The sequence below is a fragment of the Marmota flaviventris genome, chromosome 4 (assembly GCF_047511675.1).
Source record: "Marmota flaviventris isolate mMarFla1 chromosome 4, mMarFla1.hap1, whole genome shotgun sequence".
NCBI classification, from domain to species: Eukaryota; Metazoa; Chordata; class Mammalia; order Rodentia; family Sciuridae; genus Marmota; species Marmota flaviventris.
In genome coordinates this window covers 141574697-141599453 of record NC_092501.1, presented here as the reverse complement: position 1 = coordinate 141599453, position 24757 = coordinate 141574697, and the positions used below count along the sequence as shown (strand labels likewise).

General features: G+C 33.7%; 1 protein-coding gene across 6 annotated transcripts in view; it reads right to left on the bottom strand.

Moving 5' to 3' along the window:
- Katnal1 (katanin catalytic subunit A1 like 1) overlaps positions 1-24757 on the bottom strand; it is an 82002-nt gene that overhangs the window by 42095 nt on the left and 15150 nt on the right. For all 6 annotated transcript variants that reach the window (XM_071611573.1, XM_071611576.1, XM_071611574.1 and 3 more), the window contains 3 exons: positions 24344-24519; positions 22492-22652; positions 4514-4679 (listed from right to left, as the gene is read on the bottom strand). In XM_071611573.1, the coding sequence (XP_071467674.1) occupies positions 4514-4679; positions 22492-22652; positions 24344-24505 (489 nt within the window). In that variant the 5' untranslated portion in view covers positions 24506-24519. The remainder of the gene's footprint in view (positions 1-4513; positions 4680-22491; positions 22653-24343; positions 24520-24757) is intronic.

Below are 24757 nucleotides of genomic sequence, written 5' to 3'. Positions count from 1 at the left end.
TTCCTATATATGAAATACCACACTGAAACAGAACTCATGAACTCCTAGTATAATAGCCCTGAACAGTGGCATTCAATGGGTAAGTGGGATTGAAAGTGGGAGTCAATGAGCAAGGTTTGAACACAGCAAAACCATTCAGTCTATGAAAATATGTTGAGTAGTCTTTTGAACAAGGGGTTAAAAGATTTGAATATGAACCTTCCTGTGACCCAGGAGCTCATCCCCTCTCTCAAAGACTAAGCTGATGTTCATACTGGAAAAGAAAACCAAGTGTGGGTTTTTGTAAAAAAGCACCAACTTCCACAAATAAGGTTGGAATTACAGATCATAAGTTCAATCAAAGGGTTTAGATTTAAAGAAAAAAAAAACTACCCGGGCACAGCGGCACACACCTGTAGTCTCAGAGGCTTGGGAGGCTGAGGAAGGAGGATTGCAAGTTCAAAGCCAGCCTCATCAAAAGCAAGGTGGCTAAGCAACTCAGTGAGGCCCTGTCTCTAAATAAAACACAAAACAGGGCTGTGGATGTGGCTCAGTGGTGAGTGCCCCTGAATTCAATCCCTGGTACAAAAAACAAACAAAAAAACTACTTTATTATAACATAATAATGTTTTTAAAACCAGCTCTATAAATTAGCTGCCATAATATTAAAAAAAAAAAATTGTGCTGTGATTTACTATCCAAAGGCCAGAATATTTCTTAGGACCAAGTCACTGAAAATACAAATGGTTAATAAGCATACGAAAGGGTTTTCAATCTCATAAATTATAAGGCAAATGCACAATACACAGTAAACATGCTGGTAAAATCACAAGTAATACGATTACACCTAAAAAAGACTGGCAACGTTAAATGCTGGCAAGCATGTGTAGCATCATTCTCCACAGGTAAGAATGGAAACTAGATCACTACTTTGCCAAAGTACTTGGTATTATATACTAAAGTTTAATTCATAGAAATCCTATAACCCAACAATTCCACTCCTAGGGATATACTCTCCAGAAACACACACATACACACACACACACACACACAGACACGCACACGCACACGCACCTCAAAGGAGATGAATATAATGATCTCGGGTAGCATTATTCATAACAGTTCCAAACTAAAAGCAATTCAAATATCCATTGACAAAAAATAGATTTAATTGGGCTAGGGCTGGGGCTCAGCGGTAGGGCACTCGCCTAGCACATGCAAGGCCCTGGGTTCGATCCTCAGCACCACATAAAAAAAATAAATAAAATAAAGGTACGGTGTCCAAGCACAACTAAAAAAGGAAATATATTTAATTACACATATACTGTGTAACAATGAAAATAAACTAGTGTATTTGCAACAGCATGGAAGACTCTCACAAATATATTTAGCAAAAAAAAAAAAAAAAAGCCAGATGCAAAAGAATGTTTAACTGTACATAAAGTTTCAAATGAGGCATAGATAATCTATAGCACTAGAAAGCAGAAGAGTGGTTGCCTCTGGGAAAGAAGAAAATGGCAGAAATTAGAAGAGATCATGAACATAACTTCTGAGGGACCAAATGTTCTACTTTTTGACCCTGAGGGTTACATCTATTATAGGACTGTTACAAGTTACATAACAATGCTATGCTGGAACTGTTTCTTTTTGACTTGTGAGAGTCAATAATTAAATTTTCAGGAATTTTGTGAGCCAGCTATGAAACACTGCCATTAGTAAAAAGTAAATTACACAAATTTAGAATGTATTATATTTTTAGAAAAAAATAGTACTCAAAATTCCTTTCTTCTAATGACCTTAGCATTATCTATTCTCTGGAGGTTACTCAAACCTACAGTATCTGTATGGTGGAAACACTGTATGGTAGAAGGCTACCTATTCTCACCTAGAATCATTTCAGTGGCATCATGTGGAAATCTGTCACAGTGGAGGTATTTATAACAGAGAAATTAGCAAATGCTATGCTACAAAAAGAGCTGGATTTGTTCTGTTGATTGTCTAGACTTTAGAAGTGAAGAGAAAATTTTTAATAATGCAATTAAACTTAAAAGTGTGTCAGTTCAATTGTTGTTACATTATAAATAGCACACAAAAAAATTCTTCCACATGAGTAAATTATCCAAATTATCAAAGCTGCTCAAGTCACTGGTGAATAAGTGAATTCCAGCATATTTTTATTGTTTAATTACCATCATACTAATAAAAACACATTATCCACCAACATTCATTTCAGCAGTACATTTCCCCCATCAAATGCAAATGCAGGCCAGGTACAGATATGAAAATTGGGCCAAATCAGCAAAAGCATTCTGTGAGAGTCCACTGGCTCTATGAAATTTACAATAAAAATAATATAAGGTAGTTTACTGTTTATAAATTATGTGCTACACAACTTTTCTTTCAGATTTATAACAAACTCGTGTGTGAATGTGTACTTGTGCACGAGAGTCCTCAAGGACAAGTAAATTTGCTACTACACTAAAAATTCAAATACACAAAGAACCTTGGGCAAGATATGAAATTTCTCTTATCCTCACTTTTTTATATCAATAAAGTGAGCTGTGAGAGTACAGCAGCAGCTTTCAAAATTCTGACCATGACTTAACACAATAAATGCACTTTAGATCATAAGCTAGAATACAAAAATATGTATTTACATAACTAAATTTTTTCTCATACTGTCTTTATTATGGGCAATAAACTGAATTTTCTAGTTTGTTTGTTTGTTTATTTATTTATTTATGCTGATTTTAAAATGAAGCTGACCAAGGTGGGGTATAGGGACAGAGACTATAAAGGATGCTTCCAATATTCACTTTCAAATTACCTCTCAATGGAATAGGATATTTATCAGTTTTACCTAACAGCTTCAAACCCTATCATAGAATTCGGTTAGTTTCAGGAACTGCAGTATTCTAATGAATATTTGAGGGTTATGATAATCAGAACCAAAGAAATACACCTTTCAAATTCTAAGGAAGTTTCCATGAGTTTGTTTAGTTTCTTTTATTTTTAGTGACAGAAAATCCTTTATTTCTGAACAAGTGGAAGGTTTCTCTTTTTTTTTTTTTAATAAATGGCTTACTTTACAGTGACATTCTGAGTACCTAAATGTCAATAAAAAAAAAGCTAATATTTAGAAAATTATTTGAAAACATCATAAATGAAAGACTATTTTATAACCTCCAGACAAAAAGGTATTGGATATTCAAATGCTGCTTGGTTGTTTTGTTCTCGGCTTCAGCATCATTAACACATTTAAAAATCAACATTTACTTATTCTAGATTATTTTTTTCAAATCTAATTCAGATTTTAACAATCTAGTTTGATATGTAAGAATACTACATAATATGGGAGGGGGGGAATACAAAGATATGTGACTTTACAAATTCCATTCTTCTAGGCTTCATTTTTCACTCCTGGCAAGTTACTTTAGCACTATATACCACAGTTTTCTCATCTGTAAAATAGCAATAATAAGATACCTACTTCTTGAAACTGTTGCATGAATTATTATGTCATCACTCTGAATGGTGCCTAGCAATAGAAGCATCCAATAAACCATGGCCACAGTTCTTCTCTTATACTACATGAAATTAAAGACAAAGTTCATTATCTTGTTCTAAAAGTTTACCTAAAAGCTAATATCAGAGTGAGGGTTGGACTTCAATCCCTACTTTTATTCTCTAAAATGCAAACTAAGGTTAGCTGAACAAAAATGAGAAACAAAGAAAGAAACAAAGATTATACTTAACATACATATTTTCAAGATCCATTTGTATGGCTTTTAATAATAGGGGGAAACCAGCTCAATTTCTTAGCAGGAAATAATTTATTGGTATCATCATTAATTCCAAAAAGGACCTGAGATGGATTCAGCTACTGTTTATGAAAATTTATTTCAACAAATCACAAACAGCCAAAAAATATAATCCATTTTCAGTATCTTCATAAGGTAGAGAGGTACAATATTGTCTTTGACTCTCTCTTTTGAGTAGAAATACCCAGAAAACACCAGTTTTATTCTGTCAGTCTCAACATTCCTAATGCCTAGGAAGCTGGTCTATTTTGAGTCCAATGGAAGTTTTCTCATTAAAGAAAACAAGTCTTATTGCACTTTACAATTTCGGCTAAATAAATTTTTTTATTTTTAGCAGTAGTAAATCATATTCCTCATCTCATTCTGTGAATCTCCTTTCTTATAAGTCTTTCTCCTACAACTATGTTTTCATTTATTATTCATTTTCATTCCAAATATTTGTTAAAAATACTGTTTTTAAAGTGTCCAAACGATTTGAAATACTGCTACAAAGTATCTGTTTTACTAAATACTTGTATGGTGTCCATGTTTGCTCTCTGAGGTCTTTTACATTGCAGCATGGCCTTCAAAATATAAAGATCACTCAGGTTTTGAATCAGACTCTTCTTTTAACTCTTTCACATTAAAACCATGGACCCTGAAAAGCCAATAAAAACCGTAATACCACCAAAGTCAGGGTTTCAAGTGAGTGAATTACAAAGAGACAGTCTTGCCTTGTCATCTCTCCCTCTTGCTCTACAATCCTTGTCCCTACTTGTAGGTTTCTCACTCTTTGATATGGGATGTGCTCGGCCTACAGGTCCCCGGGCTCCTACTCCTGCCATTTCTTTCCTCAGAGGTCTTACTTCTCGATTGGGACGCCTGATTTGAGGTGGAGCTCTGACAAAAAAAAAATAAAAGTAAAAAATAAAAATTAATCAAGGACAAAAGTATTTTAATACTACCTTAGTAAATAAAACTGTTAAATCAAGAAAGCCCAAAATCTCATCTTTCCAACTCATGACCATGACTACTAGGCTGGTTTTCAATTTTTATTTTTTAAAGCACATTGTTTGATAGAATTATTACATACATATAAATGATACATAAGGTAGCACTTTGCCAAAGTAGCTATTAATCACCAATAGAGGGCAACACAGACTACCCCCTGTAATAAATAATAGCATAATGGAAGACCAATTACTTTACTCATTGCTATCCTAAACCAATAATAGATAACTTTTTAAAAAGCATTAAAAGCTATTCTTGAAGAGTTCAAAATAACTATTTGCATAGTTTACAATTTTCTTAAAACAACCAAGATGTTTTTCTCTGCTTCTGTACTGAAAAATTCAACATTTCACTCATCAAATTACAAATGACAGGACTTAACAATGAAATTTTCTTATAAACAAAGTAATCTCTTTGTAAAAATATTATTCATGCTTTAAAGTGTCCAAAATCACAGGATCATTTAAGTTATACTGCCTCCAAATGTGATTAAGAATCATGATAAACACATGTGTGTGCACACAGAATAGCATATTTTGTTTCTTACAATGTGAAACTTGTCTCCTTCACACAGTAAAGATCTGAGGTTTCTCAGCCAGCATTTAGTAATCTCTGTATCTTGGGTGAGGGACCTTTATCATTTTGTGTCTAATCTTAGTTCTTCTTCCTTGACCAGTCTCTTCAGTATTCCTTCCTTGTTTCTCTTGATGGCTGTGCTCATGTAGCACTTCAGATCCCTTCTAGGTGTTGCTTATTCGTCCCTGTACCATACCTATTATTCCTTTCTCACCCTCATGCTTTTAATTCACCTAACTCATCAGTGAGTTTAATTCCTAGTGTCAGTAAAGTTGACGTAGTATATAACTGTACAAATCCAACAAGATAGAAAAATGGATGAAAAGTTGTAAAGGTGGTAAACTTAGTGCAAAACATTTTGGTGCAAAAAAGTTAAAAAGGGGCCAATGTGTTGCCAGTCTAAATATAGTATATTCAGACTGTTGGAATTATACTACAACCTGAAACTGCAAAGATAAAAATGGATAGTGAAAAACGGTGTCTCCCTTATAGATACAATTAGGTTACCATAACCTGACATCTTACTCCCTGGAGTTCAGTCCAGTTAAATATTTATTGAACGCCCATTAGGTAGAAAACAGCCTATAAGAAATGAAAATAAATAAGCAATCTTGTAAAAAAAAAAAAAAAATCACTGGAAAGGAAATAGAAAATAATGCATACTAAAATGGATATAAGGCACTTTGAAACTTAAAGTATTATTACATCATTGGTTCTTAGGACATTATTAAAAGTCTTTTCAGCATTCTGTCAATAAAATAAAAATGCAATTAGACTGATAAAGAATTCAAGACTAATAATGATAAACTGCTCTATTTCCAGAACTTCAATGCAACCACTGGGTTTTTTTTTTTTGTTTTTTTTTTTGGGTTGTTTGTTTTTAACCTATTTTTTTTTTCTATTGTGAAGAGGTAGAAAGTAGGAGTACAACTTTGCTTTTATTTATATATATGTGTGCATAACATCTTTCCTGAATCATATTCATGAGTACAACCAAAGTCAGTATTATGAGACCAACAATCTCAACCAACCAGAACACATGTCAAGTTTGCCCTTTTGTTAGCAGCTATGCCTACTATTTAAACATCTGTCACTGTTTGTGGTCCTGCTTTGTAGACTCAACAGCCAGCCAGCCAAAAGCCTCTCTGCTCACCAACAGCTGGGCCAGCCCTTACAGCCAGAGAGCACAAAGCTCTGCAGCTGCTGGGTCTGCCTGTTAGGCCTCACTGCTTAGGGTCAGTCTTGAGACAGTCCTTCCACCTTAGGTTATGCTTTCCCCCCTGCAACTTGTTATTAATAGTCATGTAGGAGCTCTACCACAGACCATTTTGTATACACATCTAGCTCAGGAACGCAATGTAGTAGAATCATTTCAAATTATTTCAGAGCTGGCACATAGGCTGCCAAGTATTTGCTGTTGCTGACCTTGTTCTGCCACTCAATATTCTGATGGGCTCATAAATGGTCTGAATGAAACTGCTCAAGTAGCCAGATGTTCCATTTGTGTCAAGTCCCATGTCTCACAGGAAGTGTGCCTGTGCTTTGGAAGTCTTCAGTTCCATCTCACTGCAGTTTGATATTACATTTGTAACAGACTCTGACAACTTCCCAAAGGACATCCTTGATTCTGTTCTGTACTTCTTTGTCCATTAGCGCATCACTGCACAATGTCATGCTTCACTTTAAGGACTCAGTGACAGCTTCCAGGCTGTGTAAACAATAAAACTCTCAAGGCTTCTTTTGCTAAGTATCTCTTTAGAAAGACACTTTATTAGGGTTACACAGCATCACTGACCTCTGTCCTAATGGTCAAAAAGACTGACACTATACTAGCCTACAGCATTTCAAATACAGAGAATAACTGATCTAATAACTATTTAGATATATAGATGAAGACAAAAATGTCCACTCTGTGCTCACTCCTCCTACTTGTGATCTCCCTATAGGAATAAGAAATACACCATATTCTCTCTTGTGCGCATGTGCCTGATTTCCTCTGAAATGCAGTTATTTCCTTTTTCTCATCAATGTTATACATGTTTTTATCAATACTGCTTGTAATAAACACCTGAAAATAATCCAAATATCCATTATCAAAATAGGTAAATTACATATTCATAATCGGTCACACTAGAAAAGTGAACGTAATTATAGCTACTCAAATAATGACAGATGAATCTCACAACCATAATGTTGAGTGAAAAAACAAGTTCAAAGCACACAGACAATAAGAGTCCAAGCAAAATAAGATACGGCTTGGTGATACCAACATATGTAGTCAAAATATAAAGTGAGGTTAAGGGAAAGATAAGACTCTAAATTCAGAACAGTAGTTGATATCCCTCTCTGAAATAGAGGGAAGGGAACAGGATGTGGAGAAGCACACATGACGTCAAAGGTCATACCGTAAAGTTCTTTACCTTAAATTAATGGTAGGTACATCATAATATATTACCTTGTGATTCTTTATATCTTACATAATTGTGATTTTTCTACTAAGACGTTAATAAAATGTTAAATATGAATTATAACACTAGTTAAATATTTGAGTACCTAAGAAATGAAACTGTAGGGTTGCTCTAAGTTTTAGCATATGCAGGCAAATAAGGGCTCAGATTATACATCTAAAAAACTAAACCTCCTGGATCTGAACCTGGCAAATCTCCATAAAATATCAGGCAACAGAAATAGGATTGTCTGTTTGGTAGACATTCCATGAAGTCTAAGGAAGAGAGACCTCTTCCAAGGGGCCTTGCATCCCATACCATGCTAAGAAACAGGGTCTGCTCTACTGTTACAACTTTCTCCAAGACACAAAGGTTCCTTCCTTCTTAGAGCTACTGAGCATTCCACTTCCCCTTTCTGTTTGGTGATGATTTTAAACTCCTTGGTTACATCTATTTGTCCATCATTGTTAGAATCCTGGCATTTGAGTAAATAATTTGGAACAGGAGGATTTTTGTCCAAGAACTTTAATTCACATTACTTAAAGCTAACTTTTAGAAAAGAAAGACAATCTTACTTTGCTATTACGTTAATCTATGTAACTTTGATATTAAATAAAAAGGAAAACACAACTCTTCCCATAGGTAATACAAAGATAAGAAACATAAATTTGAAGTACTTCATACAGACATTTTCACTAAAGGATTCAGAGTCAAAACATGAGACTTCTGAATATAAGATAAATTACTTAATGAAAAACAAGCAAAGAGAAAAAAGTTTAAACCTGTGATCTGAAATTATTCAGTGATGATTATAAACTCAGATATCTATTCATCAGATATATAACTTGTTTTTTCAAATTAGAAAATATTTATTGTGTATCTAATAATACAGAAACTATGCTAGATGTTATGATTGTCCTAAAAATACTGCAAACATACAGTGAAACAGAATGGTAACCTGAAATCAGCAGATTTAGAATCCTAAAACCTGAGTACCTTTTTATTCCCAGGTCTACTAATTACTGAATATATGTATGTGCATATCAATATCTACAAGATTCACATTCTTCCTCTGTAAATGGGATGATGATAATAATATATTATGAACTTTTTAACTTTACTTTTCATTTGAGTACAACCTACATATAGTAAAATGAACAACTATTAAGAATACAGCTCAAAAAGTTGTACCATATAACTACCAATTGGTCAAAAACAACAAGCATTTCCTAATATTCCAGAAAGCTCTCTTAGGGCTTTCTCTTGGTCAATACAAGTCCCTATAAATGCAACTACTATTCTGACTTTAACATTATAGATTAATTTTGCCTATTCTTCAGTTTCATATAAATGGAATCCTACAGTACATTTTCTGTGTCTGCTTACTTTCTTTCAGCTTACCTGAAAATGCCATCCATGTTGTTGCATTCATTGCTGTGTAGTATTCTACCACATAAATCTACTAGGTTATCTATTCCATTGAGGATTTTTTTTTCAGTTATAATTAAGGCTGCTATGAATATGAGCATTGTGTCCATATAATGACGACTTAATTCTTCGAGGTATACACTAAGCAGTGAAGCTGCTGAGTCATAAGTATATTAAAGATTAGTTTTATTAAATAGAGTCTTCCAAAGTGGTAATACTGCCAGTTTTCCCATTTTAGTCATTTGGGTGGGGATGTAGTGGCATCTCATCGTGAGCTGCCTTTCTGAAAGGACTACGGATATTAAGCATCTTTTCATCTGCTTTCATCCTTGTATATATATTTTATTTTGTAAAATGGCTGTTCCAGTCTTTTGTCCATGCTTTCAAAATCATATTCTTTTTTACTAATTTACCGATTATTGTTAAGACAATCATTTGTATATTACAATTACCTTCTTCAGTATGTGGTTCACCTTTTGACACGTTTTCATGGTATCTTTCAATAATTACTTAAGTCTACCTTATCAATATTTTATCTTAATTCTTTTAATAAATCTTTGCCTACCCCAAAATTATGATGATACCCTCCCATGTTTTATTCTAGGACTTTATTTTATTATTTCCTATATTTTAAGTATTGATCTTTTTATCAAGTTAATGTTTCTTATAAGGTGTAAGATGGGGGAGGTTGTAGGAAGATTTTCCCCAAAAATGGGTATTTTAATTAACCCAGAAGCATTTACTGACAAAACCCACCTTTCCCTACTGAACTGCAGTGGTGCCTTCTTTGCAAATCAAGTGACTTCACCAAATTCAATCTTTAGTGATGAATCCTGGTTCTAAAAAGCATTTAAGAAATGTTTAACTGTTTGCTATAGGAAAATTAAAAACAATATCATGCTGAAGTCTGTTTAGAACATTATTTATTAATTCTTTCAACAAATATCTGAACTCTTGCCAAATGCAAAGCACCCTGCTACACTACATAAAAGGCTGCATTAGGTTAACTCTTCCCTCATCATCTCAAGCAAATCAATCATATTCAGGAATATAATAAGTACTACAATTCATATTATACATATAGAGCACAATTTTTCATATCTCTGGTTGTACACAAAGTAGATGGTGTCACATATAACAAATTAGAATAAAAAATAATTTTAAAAAATCATCATACTATAGTGATCATTCATGGCAGCTCAATTCACAATAGCTGAGCTATGGAACCAACCTAGGTGCCCTTCAATAGATGAATGCATAAAGAAAATGGTACATACACACAATGGAATATTACTCAGCCATAAAAAGAATGAAATTATGGCATTTGCAAGTAAATGGATGGAACTAGAAGCTATCATGCTAAGTGAAATAAGCCAATCTCAAAAAAACAAAAGCTGAATGTTCTCTCTGATATGGGGATGCTGATTCACAATAGGTAGAGGTGGGGAGTGGGGTGGGGAGTGGAGGTTCACTGGATTGGACAGAGGGGAACAGGGGAAGGGAGCGGGGATGGCAATGGGAAAGACAGTAGAATGAATCAGACATAATTTTCTTGTGTTGATATATGAATACACAACCAGTGTAACTCCACATCACGTACACCCACAGAATGGGAAGTTATATTTCACATATGTATGATATGTCAAAATATACTCTGTCATATATAACTAAAAAAAAAATAATAAAAAAGGCTTTAAAATATATATATATATATATATATATATATATATATATATATATATATTAAGTACTGTAGGCAATGCTCTTTTTAGTTTTTTATATCTTCCGTAAGCATATATTTTGTGCTAATGATACTCATTAGAGGCTTACTTTGATTTAAGATATTCAACTTATTAAAGTTAAAAATACAAAAATTCAGTTTTTCCTTAAATCTTTTGATTGAACTACAAATTTTTTTCCTATATACAAGGCAAAAAGATCTCAGAAGTCACTTTTAATAGATTTTGAATATCTGATCCAATTTACAAACCTAGTCAACAAAATGCCACCAAAATTTTTTACTTACCTACATTCGTAAATTTATTTCCTCCTTAGTTCTTTCACTCTTTATTTAATGAAGAATAATTTACATATAAATATATTTATTCATCTTTTGATAAATTAAATTTATAAATAATCTTTAATTTTTCCTAAAGTTCCAAGAAGGTCCTTTGCATAAATATTTATGTAAAAAAAAATCACAAATCAAAAATTATTACATATTATATTTAATGTGAAATTGCATACATAAACTCTTATTAACCATATTCTTAAGTATTTTAAGTATGTAAAAATAATAAACATGGGACTATGCACATCTCTCTTGATAGAAAAACATTATTACAACTAGTCTTACTAGTCTTGATTCTTAGTCTATTCTTATTTTAAATCTTCTTGGAGTTAAGAGATATTTACCAACTTCAGAAAATACTCATTAAGGAAGTTAACCAGGGTACAATTAAACAGAAACTGCAGCAGGTATGAGAATGGGAGGTGCAGGCATAAATCTCACACCAAATATTATATGATCCCATTTAAAATGATGTGGGCTGCCCTCTCCCCAATTCTTTAATCTGAGGGTGGAATTTTGCTACTGCCACGCAGGTTAACTACTTGCTTGCATCTTCTTGCTTCTCTTTTGTTCTAAAGATAGGCCTTTATCTTTCCCATTTAATCCTAAAGAACAATGAACTTGGAAAAGCTAAGATTAATTTATTTTTGCCTAACTAGGTCTTAAAATTAGATAGACAATAATATTCTTTCAGATTATTAAGACTACACAAACTTTACAAATAATATCAATTGAATTTACCTATCTCACAGGTCTTTGTCCAGCTTCTAGTCAACTTCTGAGGTTATTCTACTAATTTGTAAAACAAGGGGATACCACATCATCTCAGCAAATTTGAGATAAGTTAGCAAAATATCTACTTATTTTAGAATTACACTGAACATCCTTCTTCTGTCCACAAACAAATCCTACAACTAAACAAAGCCTTGCTAAAGAGCTTTCCATTATACCAAAAATCATTTAAAAAAATTAAAATAAACTGTAGACTAAGACTCTCAAGAATTTATGACAGGGGCTGGGACACAGTGGCAGAGCGCTTGCCCAGCATGAGTGAGGCATTGGGTTCAATCCTTAGCACCACATAAAGATAAACAAATAAAATAAAGGCATTCTATCTATCTACAACTACAAAAAAAAAGAAATTAAAAAAATTTATGATGGAACTACAAAAATAACTTATAGTGAGCCAGGTGCAATGGTACACACCTATAATCCCAGCTCAGGTGGCTGAGGTAAGTAGGAGGGTTGTGAGTTTAAAGCCAGCCTCAGCAAAAGCAAGGCACTAAGCAATTCAGTGAGATCCTATCTCTAAATAAAATACAAAACAGGGCAGGGGTTCTGGCCCAGTGGTCAAGTGCCCCTGAGTTCAATCCCCAGTACCCAAAGAAAACAACACCTTATAATGATAATAAAAATAAGCTGAAAAATCTGCCCACAATAAAATGTACAGAAATGGTGGATAAAATGTATTGTTTTATGTGCAAAGCTGATCTTACCAGAAGGCAAGAGAAATATTTCATAGAGCAAACAAAAAAGAAAGAGAAAACTGTGAGATGATGACTAGCAGCCCTTTAGGGGAGTGGGGCCTGGGCTTAAGTTTTAATGACAGAAGAGTGAGACCTAAGACAGGTCCTTCAGCCCATGCAAATCACAGAAATTGAACTAAAACTACAACATAAAGTCAGGACCCTCCAAGGGCAATAACCACAATGAAAGGGTAGAATTTAAAACACAGAAAAAGTAAAAATTCTGTCTAGGTCTATGTTTTCTACTTACAGAGTAAAGCAACATCTCTCCTAGAAATATTAGCCAAGGGCCTGTCTGCATCTAATTTGGGGTTCAACTTTATACCACTTAAGCAAAGTAGTTTACCTAAAAGTAATCTTGAGCAGGTGATGTCCTTAAGGCACCTGGTTGAAACAAATATACCTTTTCAGGAGTGATGCCTCCAAACCAACCACAAAGTTGGGAAAACTAATTAAAACCTTGCTGAAGGGCTGGGGGTGTGGCTCAAGCGGTAGCACACTCGCCTGGCATGCGTGTGGCCCCGGGTTCCATCCTCAGCACCACCTACAAACAAAGATGTTGTGTCCTCAGGAATACTAAAAAATTCTCTCTCTCTCCTCTCTCCTCCCTCCCTCTCTCTCTCCCCCCCCCCTTAAAAAAAAAAAAAAAAAAAAAACCTTGCTGAAGAGACATTTCCCAATTTTAACACAAACAAGAGTCATCAGAAATAATAAAAAGCAAAATAAAACTGCCAACTGTCAGTTATAGACAACAAAATAAGTATGTTTAAAATGATGAAAAGCATTAAAAAGGAATTTTAAACAAAGGAAATAGAAATCTTAAGTAGCATAAATAAAAATAAATCCATAGAAAGATAATTTGCTTAGTGCCAAAGACAGAAAATAAAGTCTTAAAAACAATGAAAAAGAAAAATTACCCATAAGCAAAAATCAACTATATTGATAATATAAGCCAGAAGACTAAATAATACTACTACTAATATTACCTTCAAAACAAATAACTACCAACCCAGTTACCTATACTGAAAGAGCATTTAAGAGTGACAAGATTAACTTTTTTGAAAATAAAAATAGTTTACATTTATAGAGACCATTGCTGTAAGAACTACTAAATACACTTCAGCAAAGATGAAACTGAATCCAGAAAAAGTAAAGTGCAAGGAATGGAAAACAAAACAATTGGTAAAAATGTGGATAAATCTAAATAAGCATTTTATTCACTCGTTCTTTCAACAAATAGTTACTGAATGCCTACACTGTGCCAGACACTGTTCTTGGTGCTAGGGATAGAGCAGTGGGCAAATCTAAGGCCACAACTTTTTATGTCTTACAATCAATAAACACATACAATTTACTATCAGATAGCAGTAAGTGCTATGCAGAAATATAATGCAGACTAAGGAACAGAGCAGTGATGAGTGAAAGGGTAAATATTTTAAACAGAGTGGTCAAGATAAGACTCTGGGTGAAATGTGAACAATCGCATGGGATGGGAGTGTGTAATGAAACCTGCAAACCTTTCCTGACACATCCTATGTGCCAGGCTGTTCTTTATACTTCACTTGCATTAAATCATTTAATTCTCACATTAACCCTGTGAGGTAACTGTCATAACTGATCCCAATTGACAGAGCAGGAAAATGAGGAAGAGGCTGAAAGGCTCATCCTCACGGACACTAAGTGGCAGAGCTAGAGTGACAACCCTTGTAGCTGGTTAATTATCAGGCTGTGTGCAAAGGAAACAGCTTTCCTAGAACATGAGCTCCTGCAGGCAAAGCCCTTCCTCCCACCTGTCTCTACATCCATGATGCCCCCACGGAAGAAATGCCAGGGGTGTCAGGCTGAACTGGACACAGAAAGAATGAAAAAAGAAGGAATTACAGAGGTCACATTCAGAAAAGGGGAAAGCAAATAATGTAATGCCACAGAAACCAAGAAGGAGAAGAGATGGTAAACATTAAATGTTACAAAGGTGAAAAGGAGTTAAGTTCTAAGAAAAGGCATTCCATTATTGAATTAGGAAGTTATTCAATATCTTCAAGAGTCAGTCGCTGTGCTGCAATAACTGAAGATCCACGATTTCTAGTAACTAAGGGGGAAAGGAAATAGATGTAGACTTTACAGTGTATAGCAATTTGCCAAAGGAACAAAAGGGGAAATGACAGTGGCTAAAGTGCAGCAAGGCAAAGATTTTTCCAAGCGCAATGTAAAAATAATGTGTTATGGCTTCATTCTGACTTACCACTATCTTGTTCCCACTCCTTAGTTTATCTCTAATGATTACAATTTCTATCTTTCAGTTGCCTTTTCTGTAACATAAAAAAAAAAGATAGAAATACCAAGTTTTTAGGTACTCGTTGTAATAAATACTTAGAATTCCAAAACATAAATTTCAAATGAGTGACTACTGAGTTCTATAACGTAAGAAAAATGCTCCCTAGAGTGTACTTACATAAAAGAAATACTCTAAAAATAAAATTAAAAGGCCAAATTGAATGTCCTCCCACCCTAGGACACTTCCAATTACAATTCAGACCCTGTTCCCTCTGTGCTCACCCTCAGATGGTCTTGTTTGCTTTTGCCTTCCTCAGTGAAATGATCACAAAAGAACTTGCACAAGCTGTCACCTCCATATCTGCCCACCACTCTGCACCAACTGCCTGCCCTGCTATGACTGAGCCAGCTGCTCTCGCGCTCCCTCTACATGTGCACTAGATCCACCTCGTCTACTCAAAGACTGCTTCTGAAGTTGTGCATTTTGCCCACGTATCATCTATTTTCCCCTCTGTACCACAGCATATAAAAATTCTGTTATTCCCCTCCTCTCTAAATAATAAAACTTGACTCCTATCTTCCCCAACTACCACTCAATTTATTTCTTTCTTCAGCAAGACTCACTAAAAGAATTTGTCTTCAGTTCCTCTCTTCCCAATCTCTAGACACCTCCGTTATTTTCTACCACTCTACCAAACTATGCTCTGAAGATGATCACCAGTGAGCTCCTGCTGCTAAATCCAATCCAATCTCTGTCCTTATCCTATTTGACCTACATGCAGCATTTGATAAAGTAACCTGAAACTTTAAACATTTGGTTTCTTCTTCTAAAACATACGGTGTTAACAATATTGCCTATTGTACAGGGTGGTTGTGAAAATTAAATAAGAAATAAGCCATGAAAGAGTTTATTAGCAGAATAAGAACAATTAATGTTAATTATTACTCTGGTTAGACAACCCTGTTACCTATATTCTACAAAAGTCAAAAACAGAGTCCATCCCATAATTTAGAATCAGAATTTTAGAAAATAATATGACTCCAGAATGTTAAGAAAATTACTATAACTTCAACCTATGAACAGTATTAGACAAATAACCTAATCCATCACATAAAGATTGACGTTAGGGCTGGGGATGTGGCTCAGCAGTAGAGCACTTGCCTAGCGTGTGCAAAACCCTGGGTTCGATCCTCAGCACCACATAAAAATAAAGGTATTGTGTCCAACTACAACTAAAAAAAAAAAAGATTGACCTTAAAATTTCTACCTCAGCCTTAGTTGCTGTTGATTCCTAAATACTACTTATCCCAATCTCTCTCAAAGTCTGGTTCTCATTTCTAATTCCTATTCAACAGCTTGGTCTAAATTTAATTATCTGTTCCAATTTTTCTCCACTTCGCTATATCTTATTAATGACCAAATCCAGTCCATTCTACCTCAGCAATGGCTCTCACAGCCATCTACAAGATGAAATGCTAAAAAGGGCAGAAACCATGTCTTTCTTCCTCCCACTATATGTGGACAGGATCTCCTGGCACAGTACTTATAAGACATCAAGCTTTCTAAGACGCTTATTTTCTCTTATCAGTTTCTCAAGGTCAAGGGCTATAGGCTTTTTATTTGCTGCACCTTCAGGGCCAAAGACAATGTCTAGCATATGATGATATTTATGAAATACATGTTGGATAGGTCAATGATACAGTAGTTTTCTTCCTAAGACTTCAAAAGAGTTTTACAAAGCAATCTCATTATGATATACACTTCACAAAGGGAAAAACAGTTCACAGAAAAGTGAACTTGCAGGATGCCTCCAATAATTAAATTGATACAAAGACTTGCTCTCCAATCTTCTAATCCCAGGAAAATAAAGTCTGAACCTAGGTAAAATACTTGTACAGATGAGATGGTAGTTTGCTCTCTACCAGTACTTGACTTTGGGCTTAACTGATCTTTTGACTGCAGACTGGGTTTTTAAATGCCACAAGTTACTTAATCTATTTGGGTACCCAAAGAAACATAAGACAACAACTTTAATACCAAGTCAGTAAGAACTTCCTCTTTGCTGAAATTCTCTAGAATAGTACTGATTTGTTTAAAAAAAAAAAAAAAGAAAAAGAAAAGAAAGAAAACAAATCAATCTTCTCATATGTATGTACACAGAAACATATCATACTATAACTTCCCTGGGACTGATGATACAACATCAGAAGGTCTACTTGACTTTTAGTCAACTGATATAAAATAAGCCAAATGATTAATTTCAGCTTGTACACTATTCTCACTCCCACCTCTCCCAAAATATATAATTTTTTAAAAAATTACCACATGGAAAAGTAAATTGTAACAGCCCTTATGGAGAATTCTATGAGGGCTCCTCAAAACATTAAAAATAAAACTACCATTTGGGGCTGGGGATGTGGCTCAAGTGGTAGTGCGGTCGCCTGGCATGTGTGCGGCCCGGGTTCAATCCTCAGCACCACCTACAAACAAAGATGTTGTGTCCGCCGAAAACTAAAAAATATTAAAATTCTCTCTCTCTTTCATCTCTCTCTCTCTCTCTTAAATAAATAAATAAAACTACCATATAGCAATCCCACTTCTGAATATACATTCAAAGAAACAATCTAAATATCTGTCAACAGGTGAATGAAATAGCATTCAGTTTTTAAAAATAAGGAAATCCTGATATTTGCAATAACATGGATGAATCTGGAGGACATGCTAAGGAAAAACTAAATAAGCTACAGAAAGACAAATCCTGCTTGATTACTTATATATGGACTCTGAAATAGTCAAAACTCATAGAAACAGTAGAATGGTGGTTACCAGAAGCTTAAGGGAAAGGGAAATTTTGTGAGGCTATAACAGAATACCTGAGTTTGGATAATTCATAAAGAACAGATTTATTTCTTATAGTTCTGAAAGCTGGGAAGTTTAAAATTAAGGGGCTCACATGTGACAAGGGCCTCCCTGCTTCATCATTTCATGGATGGAAGGTAAAAGGGCAAGACAGCACTAAAGAGCAAGAGGGGCCTTCTATAACAAGCCCATTCCCAGGATAACATTTATTAGGCCAAGTCCTCATGACCTAATCACATCTTAAAGGTCCCATTTCTCAATGTTGTTGCACTGGGGATCAAGTTTCCAACACATAAGCTTTGAGGGCACATTCAAACTACAGAAAGAACGATGTTGGTCAAGAAGTGCAAAGTTTCAGTTGTACAAGGTAAGTTCTAGAGATCTAACACACAGCAAAGTAACTATCATTAACAATATTGTATCATATATTTGGAATTTACTAAGCTTGTAGATTTTAAGTGTTCTCACCACAAAAAGAAAAAGGTAATAAATATGCTAACTAGCTTAATTGTGGTGACTATTTCACAAAGTATACGTATATCAAATCATTAAGTTGTACATCTTAACTATATACAATTTTTATTGTCAATTATATTTCAATAAAGCTGGAAAAAAGAATTACTTACCACATTTATTTTTATTTTTATACTGAACAAAAGTAATTAATTGAATATATGCTATTTCAAATACTATTCTAAAAAAGAAAAGTCATGGCCTCATGTTTTAGGTCTCACTAGGACAGATCATCTCATTGAAGAGAATGTACTTAATAAACCTACATGCAAAATATCATGAAAATCATTTCATTAATACAATAAACTCTTTAACTTAGGATATTAAGAATGATCTGGAGGCCTCCTCTCTTTTGGAGTTTAATTCTGATACTGCTATTACTTCCTTTCATGAACCTACTTTTACAGTTCCATTTCTTCAAATTTAAGGCAATGAATCTATTTTAAAAGATTGCTTTGATTTATCCAAGCAGCTGCTGGTGATTTAAAACACGATCATGATTAAATTCAGCAGACCCATGACACAGACACACAATGCAGCAAAACCACTTGTGAAAAACCATAGTATAATATCACCCTGGTATGCAGCCACAAGGAAGGAGGAGAAATTTTGTTAGAGGTCAATGAAGTAAAAAGGATGGAACCAAAAACAGGGCTACCACATTATTGGTTAAAGCCAAACACATAAGCTGCATACCTGAAATGCTTTGTGTAAAATTAAGGTGAAAGTAAATGATATTTTCCTATTCTCAGTTACCAGGGCGAGGGAGTTTTAAACTTCATAGAGTAGAGTGGATACCAAGTTAAGATCTGGGTTCAAATCCTGACTCTACCATTTTCTTGTTCAGATGACTTTGGAAAAATAATAAACTTGATAAGCTTCAATTTTCTCAGCTGAAACTTGGGTTCACAATAATAAATTACCAATGATAATATAGGTTCACAAAATAACAATATCTACTTCATGGGATCGCTGGAAGTTTAAATAAAATAATGCTTATAAAACATACAGTAAATGATCTATAACTATAAACTATCCTTTCCTGAAAATGACCACCAACTTCATGAGGCTTGTGCATTTAAAAATATCCTCTCTGCCAGAATTATTCAAAGTGTTTCAGAAAATTAAGGATTTATGTAAAATTTGCAGGAAGAAAATAAAATTACTTGAGGAATTTTATGAGTGAGGCTGTCATTTTTTAACTTTGTTGTTCTCTTGTTATTTATCTGAAAAAAAATTATACTTCTTTATTTCAGAATTGATCATTAATTTTATTTAACATTACATGCTAATTACTGTCTTAAACATTACAGTATTTTATTTAATTCCATGAGATGGATATCCTCATTTTACACACAATGAAAGTTTAGAGAAGGTAAATATCTAAGGTTATGAAGCAAGGAGGTGTCAGAAGTAGAACTCAAACTTGGATCACACGGACTTACGTGTCTTTTCCCTCTTTTCCCATAATTCACTCTCCCCAGGTAAAAAAATTTATTACATATGTCTTACCTGACCTGAAGAAGAACAAAGTTTGTAAAAGGAGAGAAATATTATACAATTCTAACCTCCCATAACTTTGAACCTTAAATTTAAATTTTAATATTTGCTTATTTTATCATCCCTTGTACACATTCTAAGCCACAAACCAGTATATTTTTTGTTAACATTTGCTTTACATTTATGTCACTGTAACATTGTTGATGACAGACTTGTTGCTTTGCTATGTAAAGATGTTATTCATTAAGATCGAAAATATTATTATTACTCAAAGTACTAAACATAATCCCACTCTAGTAAAACCTCCTGGAGTTGTCAGATGTTTTCTTATTGTCACTGATATACGTAAAAATGGGATCCCCCCCACAGCCCAGGTAACACAGTCTTAGATTTGCTTTTCTGATCCACAGAGGAAAAACATACATGCACATAAGCTTTTTAAAATTTGGAGAAAGGAGATTTGAAGAAATACATTCTGATCCATTCATCTTTCCTCGTGAAAAAGGATTAAGGCTGGGGCTCAGTGGCAGAGCACTTGCCTCACACGAACAAGACACTGGGTTTGATCCTCAGTACCACATAAAAATAAACACATAAAATAAAGGCATGCTGTCCATCTACAACTACAAAAAAAAAAAGGATTAAAAACCAAGTACAAAAATAAATCAGATCTGAGTATGGGCAGGGAAGGAAGGACAAAAGAACAGGATGCAACCATTCCAGTGTTGCTCTAATGAGGAGTTTCTGGGTCAGTATTCATCAATGGGAAACGTTATCCATAATTTTTTTATTCTGTTTAAGCCATGAATATCAGAGTTTTTATCTGTTGGCACTGTTTCTTTAAATGAATCATGGTGCTCTAGCAATTCAGAACATGTATTCTTTTTTTTTTGAAGAGAGAGAATTTTTAATATTTATTTTTTAGTTTTGGGCGGACACAACATCTTTGTTTGTATGTGGTGCTGAGGATCGAACCCGGGCCGCACACATGCCAGGCAAGCGTGCTACTGCTAGAGCCACATCCCCAGCCCAGAACATGTATTCTTATATTTAGATTTATCGTCAGCTTTTAGTTTCAAACTAGAAATCAATTTCAGAATTAACAACTTCTAAGGGGAAAAAAGTCATTTTATTATACACACATACAGAAATTGTTTCAAGTTCTGAAAGATCACAATGCCATTATTTTTTTTTTCCAGTATTCACTTTGGAACTTCCAAGGTAACAATTCTCTAACCCCTGAGACAGTTTTTGCCTTTTGAGGGATCAGAATCCCCATAATTCAAAACACCTGATGATTACACTGGAGGAAAAAAAATCTACACTTGTCCTTAAAAAATAATCTTCATCTAGTGGTTTTACCATGGGAGTCACAAAATTATCTGTAACTCAGTGGAAAAAATCCTGAAAAAAAAAAATTAACCACTTTTCACAGTCCCTTTGAATGTTTTTAGAAAACTTCCAGAGATCAGTGAAACAGATCATCATAGCTACTGACCAAAGGAAAATTTATTTTCTATGATGCAACACTCTGGCCACAATACCACTTCACAATAAAGCCCACAGAAAGTCAAAAGGCGTAAACTAAGATTCTGGTCTAACCTAACATACAAGTCAGGGCATCTCAGGCCTCAATTTCCTCACTTGTAAAATTAAGGGAGTTATTCATTCAACCTTGGTTGAATTCCTACCATATGCCAAATCCTGTGTTAGTAACAGAAATTTGTTACTTGGCTTTTGTTTTATGTAAATAAAACCATGATCATTGCCTTTGCAAAGCTCTTTAATCATGTGAAGAGGAAAATAAATGCAACATGATAACTACTCTGAACAAACTTTTATGCTATGCAGACTAAAAGGACTACAGAGGAAAGCAGTCAGTTGAGCAGAGACTTGAAGAATAAATATGAATTGCTGAGTTAGAGATGGGGATTATGGATATTCCTCAAAGAATGAACACACTGGGTCTAGACAAGAAAACAAAGAGTAAGAAAGAGACTTATATAGATCATGCATAGACTGGTTTTCAGAGAAAACTGGTGGGAGATAAGCGCTTTATACAACACATTGAGAAATTTGATATTAAAAGTCCTTCTACTCTAAGAACCTGGAAATTGTGGGCCCAACAAGATGAATTCAATTCTCCACCATTTCATTTGAAGTAGTGAGTCTCTTTAAGCAACAACAAACAAAAAAAAACTATCCAAGTTTCTAAATTTTGATGCTAATATTATGCAACCTAAAAAAACCTCTTAACTGACAAATTTTAGGACACCTGTTATTACTACCATTTTAGTAAAGTATTCCAAAAGCAAAATATATAACAAGGGATTTGTTTGTGCTTTTTATCAAATACAAACTTTAAAACAATAAGGTGTAAAAATTATAAGCAAATATTAAATTTATATTCCTCTAAAAATGCTATCTCATACTTTGTTCAAGTAAAGCTTCACTATGAATATCAATTATCTAAAAGTTCCTTAAAAGATATGAAGTCTAAATTTACCTGTGTTCTGCAGGAACAGGAGGCGGCCAAACAGCAGGATCTCTAAATGGTTCTTCTTGACAAGACACAGGGAAATCTGGGGGCTTGTCAATTTTAAAACTTTCTAAAGTGCTGACAATACTTTTAACTTGTTCATATTCTTCCAACAATTCCTGCCGGACCTTAAAATAAAATTTAAAAAAAAAAAAAAAAAAGAAAGAAAGACTTTATGTTAGAAAACTTTCTAAAGTTTATATAGACTGTAAATAATTAATTGCAAGTTTTTAAAATGTCATTCAAGGTATGCAAAAATGAATCACTAGAAAATATCACAACAACCACTTTAAACAAAAAAAAACTATTCAGAGTAATATACAGAGAAAGGCAGAGATTGATTTGAAAAAAGACAAAGTTACATACCTTTTCATATGGGAAGTAATTATTTATTTACCATAATGAAACTTTCTTTGTACTAGACTATGATGATCATTAATACAATTTAAAACAAGCAATGTAAATTAGTCACAAGTTAACCATTCCCCAAAATCTGTTATGCTAATCCTTTTAGTATATTTGTAAATAGAATCCAAAAACTTGTCAGCCAAAATTTTCAGAATTTCCTGAGCCCAATATCAGTATGATATGCCTGCCATGAGTTTCTGAAAGTGTGAAGCACTGTAATATTATAAATTACTCAAGTCTGATTATTTCAGCCTAAATTCTTTCATTTATTTTAACTCAAGATTCCCCCTACATTTAAAAAACGTAACAGAGCACCTATTGTGGAAATTATTGTTTTCAAATTCTGAACCCACATTGATTTTCAAAATAAACAGTTAAAGATTAAAAATTATTATAAATTCATCTTAACAATTCTACTGTTTTTAACAAGAAAGCACATGTTACTGTAAAGCATAACATAAGACATTTTCCTTTGTCTTTAGCTTAAACAACATAATGAAAAGAATATATAAAGAAGTTACAGAACCAAAGAAAAATCTAATCTAGGTGAAATTAAACTGCTAACATATGCAATTACATAATATGCTATACTAAGAGAAATGAACCTTCAGAACCTAATGGAAAGAAACAACATAAATATCTGAACAGAAATGGCCACTAACACACACAAACCATTCTGCCTGGGGTAGTACAAAGAACAGAACTAAAATTTTCAGCCAAAGTTAAAGCAACCATGGTGTTCTCATTCAACATAATCCGGTAACACTTAAGTTTACCCTCGAAATTTCCCCTCAAAATTTAGCAGAACACTAATTTTTGACTAGTGGGAAAAAAAATCATCAGACATACTTGAAAGGCATTAGCACATGAAATGGAAACTTCAAAGAAAGCTTGACTTTGTACTTTTAATTTTAAAAGGATTTTAAGTCTTAACAATAATTGGAAAACTTATAATTCAAGTTTTTATTATATAATCAAGTTGTATAGTCAAGAGACTGCAAATATATTAATGTTTTTATTAGATTACTGATCCATTTGGATTTTTAAGAAGCCTTTCAAGAAAAAAAAAGTTTAACAAACTATGTCAAAACTACTTGTAAAAATGAAAAACAGAAAGGGCAAGTAGAAATACATCACTTCAAAAATGTGTAGTCAGGCAACACTCATGAAAATTGAAAAAGTTAAAAATAGATTAAATTAAAGTTAAATATCTTCAAAATATACCTTATAAAATACATCATCAAAAACAGATAAACTATTAACTCGATAAGACATCAGAAAGAGTACTTTGAAATGTATTCAGACAAATAAGAACTACTTACAAAATCTCAAACTAATTTTCCAACTCTCATCTCTCAAATATAATAAACCACTGCACCCTAATTCATCAAATGCCTTAACGGGATCTTACCTGATGCCATTTGCCTTTGATGGCTGGGTCTCTGACTGACTGGCAATGTCTCTGAATCTGTTGTATCACCCCCTGGTAATACACCATTGATGAGTCGTAATTTCCAAGAAGTGCATATTCTCTTCCTTTCTTTGCATTGTCACAAATCTCAGCCAAATTCATCTTATTTCAGAGACCTAAACATAAAATGTGATGACTTTTTAAATGTTTTTAGCACTGACTTTAAAACGTTTTTTAAGGAAATGGGAAGACACTGGGAAGTAATATTGACCAAAGTATATTTTGTACATGTGAATATATAACAAGAAATCCCAATACTATATGTTATTATAATGTTCCAATAAAAATTTTCAAAAGAAATTTTTTTTATTTTATCATTCTTTAAAATATCTGCTTGAAACTACTTTGAAAGTC